Source organism: Ananas comosus, linkage group 5 (assembly GCF_001540865.1).
Source record: "Ananas comosus cultivar F153 linkage group 5, ASM154086v1, whole genome shotgun sequence".
Taxonomy (NCBI): domain Eukaryota; kingdom Viridiplantae; phylum Streptophyta; class Magnoliopsida; order Poales; family Bromeliaceae; genus Ananas; species Ananas comosus.
The window spans coordinates 2,117,078-2,123,217 of NC_033625.1; the positions used below are offsets into that span (position 1 = coordinate 2,117,078).

Here is a 6,140-nt window from a genome sequence, read left to right on the forward strand (position 1 = left end):
TAAGAAAGATAGAAACAACTTATAATAGGTTAGAACTTTCGGGAACACCATAAATGCCATTACCGAGACAATATAGCACTCTAGACGAAGAGCATTTACAACAATAGACAAGTGAAAACATATTACAGATATTGCTGCCGCTACAAAAAGCTGAAAGCTAACAAATCAAACAAGAAGATGGTACAGAAGGCCAGGTAGAGCTGAGATTTGAACCTATTCGTAATCTTAACATAACACCTTCCCGTTTCCTCTCCTACTGAAACATTCTGGAGCTAGCAATTCTTCATGGTCGGGGCGAATATACATCGAGCTTGTTTCATGTAGAGGATTAGGGACCTTGATTTCCTCAATGAAGGATTGTTAGATTCTAGAAATTCCAAAGTCATCTGAACATGGAGAGATTGCCATGCTATGCACTGAACAACATCAAAAAGGAGATGAAACTTGTTTGCTCTCCTATGATCCGGTAGCATGAGTGAAATTCAGATTGAGGCCACATTGTCGCCTAGTGTGTTCTGGTATCAGCTTGTTGATAAGCTCTGCCGAAGCACCAGCTAACTGCAAAAGCTCAAAACATGGAGACCAAAATAAGTAACCTATTAACGAGAAAATTCATCTGAACAGTTATCTCTCATTGAGAATTCAAAGCAGGCGCATGGAAAAGGACTAACAACTGTTTCAAGAATAAAAGTGGATAGTGCATATAAAATAAAAGGACATTACAACTGTTTCACGAATTTATATGCATACCTCCTGTTTGAAGTTGAAAAGAGGAGGAAATGGGCGGCCATTTGGCAATCGTGCATTGGGCTCTCGTAATTCATCAAAGAACTGATGAGCGCACGCCTCAAGCTATGGTAAGAAAAGTCAGCAATAACTAAATGAGAAAACCAGTTGGTATTTCCTGACAGATATATGCACAAAAAAGTTGCTGGACTTGACAAATGGCATGGCCAGATACGCAATGGCACACAAAAACAATAAGAATCCATGAGTCATAGAGTAGTTGCGAATAGTTAATGATTAAACAAGTAATAGAACATATGATAAAAGTCAATAAATTGTTGGAGAAAAATTTTTGTCAAGCTTGATCAGGGCATGCCATGAGATGGCAATTCTAAAAATAACAAATTGAGCACACAGTATGTGTCAATGACTTTCATACATTGAAAATGACAATAAAATCCAAAAGCTAGCAATGCTTGCATATTCTAATGCAACTGAGACAATTATCAATGTATGAGCAAACTAACCGCAGTGCAACGAAGATTTGGTGAATATTGAAGAAGGCGTGATGCAAGATCTATTGCTTCTGGAGGCATACGCTTGTGGAAAACCTGTTCAGGAATATGTCATACATCATAACTAACTTCAAGAGAATAAGAAATTTTGTATCTAAATAGCAAAAAGAATTTTGAAACCCAGATTTAATATATCAGAACTGCAGAATAATAAACACTCAAGAAGAACCCGACATGGCTTACTACCTAAGTTTATAAATGGTATTCAGGTATTGGATTTTCACTTCCTTATAACCATTGAGAAGGTTTATATCTTTTTATGTTCATTCAGGACGGACTAAATCTGCTATGCTAATACTTATGAACTCCAGATTTAAGGAAAGCAGAAATTAAGGATCGAAAAAAATTAATCTCAACCAACCTTGTGCCATGGATGAGCTTTTATCTGTGGAAATCTAAATTCTGTGTAGTTCGGGTTCATACACCGAATTTCTTCACGTGTTGGAGTACCAAGAACCTGCAAGAGCATCATACATTAAATCACACCATTCTTATAAAGAAAGCGTAATTTAAACTTTAAATATGTTGCATTATCAAACAGTACCTTGATTATCTCAACGAGCTGATCGACGGCACTTTCTCCAGGAAATAGTGGCTAATATTTGGATAAATAAGAGAAAAATAAGTGTCATGCACTCATAAATTTGTACAACAAGACTTGTAGGGGAAGCACACCACAGGCTGAGTAAGACAAGCACTAACCTGACCAAGAAGTAACTCAGCAAGAACACATCCTGCTGACCATATATCAATTGATGTGGTGTATTCAGTTGCACCAAATATGAGTTCAGGTGCACGATAATAGCGAGAGCATATGTATGATATGTTGGCTTCTCCCTTAACCTGATATGGCAGTTCAATAGCAAAATCAAAATCACTAGCAGACAACCTACAATACTCTGTCAAAAGGAAGTTAGAAATTCTCATATGCCGCAATAAGACGAGATGGGGACGAGGAAAAAAGAGAAAACTTCATAAACCTAACGGTAGTAAATAAAATTTGCATAATAGCAGGGACAACTCTTAACAACAAAAATATTGAGCCAATTCCAGTCGCTCGTAGTTACATAATATATAAGGAATCAGAAGATACTTCACATTTTGCTATCTATTAAACAGAATATAAGTCAAATGCATTCAGAAAGCATATAATTTCAACAGTAAAAGAGGAGTATGATACAACTATAAGTAGAAGTAGAAGACATAAGATTTTGCAAGCAAATGAATGTAGTAAATATACCAGAATTTTGGCACTCCCAAAATCACACAGCTTCACTTGGTGAGTAAGAGGATCTACCTGCAGAGGATTTATATAACAGGGTGAAAATCTGAGCATATCAGCAGCAAAAAGTAGTTTCAGTGGGATTTTTTGGATAATGCTGATAGAGTACAAACCAAGAGATTTTGTGGCTTCACATCTCTATGACAAACTCCAGGGACGGTATGGATATAAGCTAATCCTCGAAATATCTGCATGAAAGTATCAGATCAGCATCAACATGCACATATCGATTTTTTTTCCACACAAAATTTGAAGAGAATAAAAAAATGCTAACTTCACCTGATACATATATAGCTTGACATAAATAAGTGGCATCCTCTGGTTGACATTGCTGTAATGCTTCAGAACACGATATAATGTCTCCGGCACATACTCCATAACCAAGTTAAGGAAAAGCTCATCTCTATTAGTGGTAGAGAAGAAGCAGTGCTTCAAAGAGATGACATTGGGGTGGTCCATTGAACGCATCAACTGCAACTCCCGATTTTTGTATCTCTTGTCCTGTAAAACCTTCTTTATAGCAACAGTCTCGCCAGTTTCCAAACATTTTGCCTGCATAAACAAGTAAACAGCATTAAACAACACAACAAAGAGTCACTCCAGTTGAAGAAAACCAAATAAAACTTAATGTCGTACCTGGAAGACGATCCCAAATGAGCCGGTTCCTACTACACGCTCTGCCATGTAGCTAATCGTCTATAGGACATGTGAATTAACAATCAAGTTAGAATGGCATAAATTTGGACTTCTGAATAAGCTCATTGCTGCAGGACAGTCGTGATCCATGAACTCACCCTTTTAGCTTCACCATTTTTTCCGCCGATAGTGGTGGAGATTATATGGCCAGTGACAGGATCGTTCCCATCGATGAGAGAAGCTTCATGCTGATACATCAATAACCATAAAAACAGCAGCAAGACATTAGCAGGCAAAGAAAGATCCAGCAATCAACTAAAAATTCAGAATAAACAACTAATCTAGACAAGCCCATTCACTCGATCCAAACAATGCAGCATCAGAAGGAGAAGAAACAAAAGCTGCATGACAATAAATGCTTAAAAAAAATGCTACTTAAGTAAGGATCGAGCACAAAAAGGATTGCGGAAAGGAAAAGAAAAGAACCACAGAATAAGCTGGTAGTGTAAACCATAAAAAAAGAAGAATAAAACGTTGCTCTCGTGATCAAGCAATTGAGGAACAAAAATGAGAACGGATATTTAAGCAAATTCCCCAAAATTGCTAGAAAATAAGAAATAAGTAACAAATTGGAACTCAGATAAGGGAAAAAAGGAAACCCTAGCACGTATCGAAGATTCAACAGTAGGTAAACGGAACTAGTGAAAAGCGCAGGGAAACAAGAAAGGATCCTAAGTAGAAAAACCGAATCGCCAAATCAGATAAGGAAAACCTCCTTGCCAAAACAGGAAGAGAAAAACTACAACAGAAAACACAGGGATTTTCGATCTATCACCCGATCCAACTCGCAAACTTGCATAAAAGTAGAAAAAACCCAGAAACCCCAAATGGCCCTCCTACCTAACCTAAAATCGAAGAAATAGTATGCGATTCCGAAGCTAAATTCTGAGATCTAGAGGAAGAAGCCAAAACCCAAACTGCCCCGAGATCGGCGCGTAGAGGAAAGAGCAGAGGCGGATCTCGTCGACGAGACCGCCGGAATCCGACAAAGAACGCCGGAAAACAACATGGATGGCAGGGAACTCACCTTCTCGTCGCCGATCTCCGGCCGCCGAGGATCGATCTGCATCGCCTCCCCCTCCGCCTCCGCCATGAGGAACGACGCCGCCCACCGCCGCTCTCTCCTCCCTTATCTCCTCCCTCCCTCCCTCCCTCCCTCTCTCTCTCTCTCTCTCTCTCTCTCTCTCTCTCTCTCCTCGTTTCCTTCTCTCTCTCTCTCTCTCCTCGTTTCCTTCTCTCTCTCCAACCTCTACGATTCCCAAAATACACACTTTTAACCCATAAGCTTTTCCTAGAATCGTATTAATTAACAAAACCCAACCACTAAAAATTTTGGGGAAAATTGAAATAAAACCCCTCGACTTTAGGCAATTATGAGACAACACTTTTTTTTGAATATTTAAGCCCATAGAAATTTCAAAGTAGAGTTTGATCATATTATTATACAGTTTTGAAAGAATAAAATAATCATATTTTTACACAAAAAGTATAAGCACTTTCAAAACTAGATAAAGAAAAGAAAAAGAATGATGTTCCTAAAATAAAAAAAATAAAAATATGTTAATCGATCTCTAAACTTAAATATTAACGGACAAAAAACTGAAGTTGATGAACATTAAAGTGTATAGTAGAGAAAAAAAATAAAGAAAATAGATTAAAACAATCATCCGCATCTGTTCCATCTCTTATCCTTTGAACGGTATTGAAATATTTTTATCTCCGATTCGTTAAGCTCTCGTTTGAATGATATTTATAAAATTTGCAACGAATGACAATGTGAAAATGAGAAAATTTTCAAACAAAAGATAATAAGTAAAAGACTATAGAAAAAGAACAAAATAAGTTTTGACCAGATTTTGATTTGGTCTTCACCTAAAATCTGACCAAAGGACCAAAAAAAAAAGAAAAGTTTAAATATATGACCGAGAAGATTAGCTAGAGAAAAAAGAGAAAAAAACACTTTTTATTTATTTATAAACATCTCTCGTAAATTTTAAAAAAATTAAAATTTAACTATTAATTAAAATAAAATTTTGATATTGAAAGCTAAAGACACATCATCAAGAAAGCAAGAGTTTAAAAAAAAAAAAGAAAAAAAGTTGAGAGAGTAATCTCAGAAGTGTCTATAGTTGAGGGGCTCGATGTATACTTCGACCAAATATTTCTTTTGATATTTTTAACCTAAAGCTACTCTGTCCACACTCCAAAAACGGCCTGTGGGATTCTCTCGGCGTCGCGACAGAGCCGCTTTAAAGAGAATACCCTTCGCTATCGAGGGAATTACGAACGTGCCCCCGAATTGGGGAGGTGGCAACGTGGCAACCTGGCATAGCTGGTGGCGAAATTTCCCAAATTGCCCCTCTGGTCGGAGGTTTCCGACAAGGAAACCGGTGATAAAATATTTGGGGCCTGGTTGGACCGGATCACATGGATCCAACCTGTACCACTGACCGTTACTTTGGTTTGAACCCAAGGCAAATTTTGAGAAAACAAATCATTTTTTTTATTGTGCGGCTGATGTTAAAAGACCAAATTAGCCATCCAAGACTTTAACTAATATTATTATTATTATGAGTGTTCTCAACAATATTTTGAAAATTGGGTATCAAAAAAGGGGCTTTTTTTTTGCAAATAGCTCATTCACAAAATTTTATTTTAAAATTGGCTCTATCAAAAATTTATTTGCAAAAATGATCCTGCCCTACCACGCAAACGCCACGTCAACGCCACGCGGGCGGGGCAGGACTTTAAGTTGAACACGGTGAATGGTTCACCGTGTCCAATACGTGTATTGGACACGGTGAACCATTAACCGTGTTCAATACTAATACATCCTTAACCAAAAAATGACTAAGTCCTAG

The 6,140-nt window shown here is 37.5% G+C and overlaps 1 protein-coding gene across 1 annotated transcript; it reads right to left on the reverse strand.

The window, feature by feature from the left end:
• On the reverse strand, positions 1 to 4,435 carry LOC109710829 (shaggy-related protein kinase eta-like). The gene is made up of 12 exons (XM_020233609.1): positions 4,307 to 4,435; positions 3,378 to 3,467; positions 3,220 to 3,279; positions 2,863 to 3,135; positions 2,697 to 2,771; positions 2,542 to 2,598; positions 2,004 to 2,144; positions 1,846 to 1,896; positions 1,663 to 1,758; positions 1,254 to 1,337; positions 751 to 852; positions 1 to 558 (listed from the first exon to the last, which is right to left on the reverse strand). Exons 1-12 carry the CDS (start codon positions 4,370 to 4,372, stop codon positions 457 to 459), a joined length of 1,197 nt encoding a protein of 398 aa, XP_020089198.1. The 5' UTR covers positions 4,373 to 4,435; the 3' UTR covers positions 1 to 456.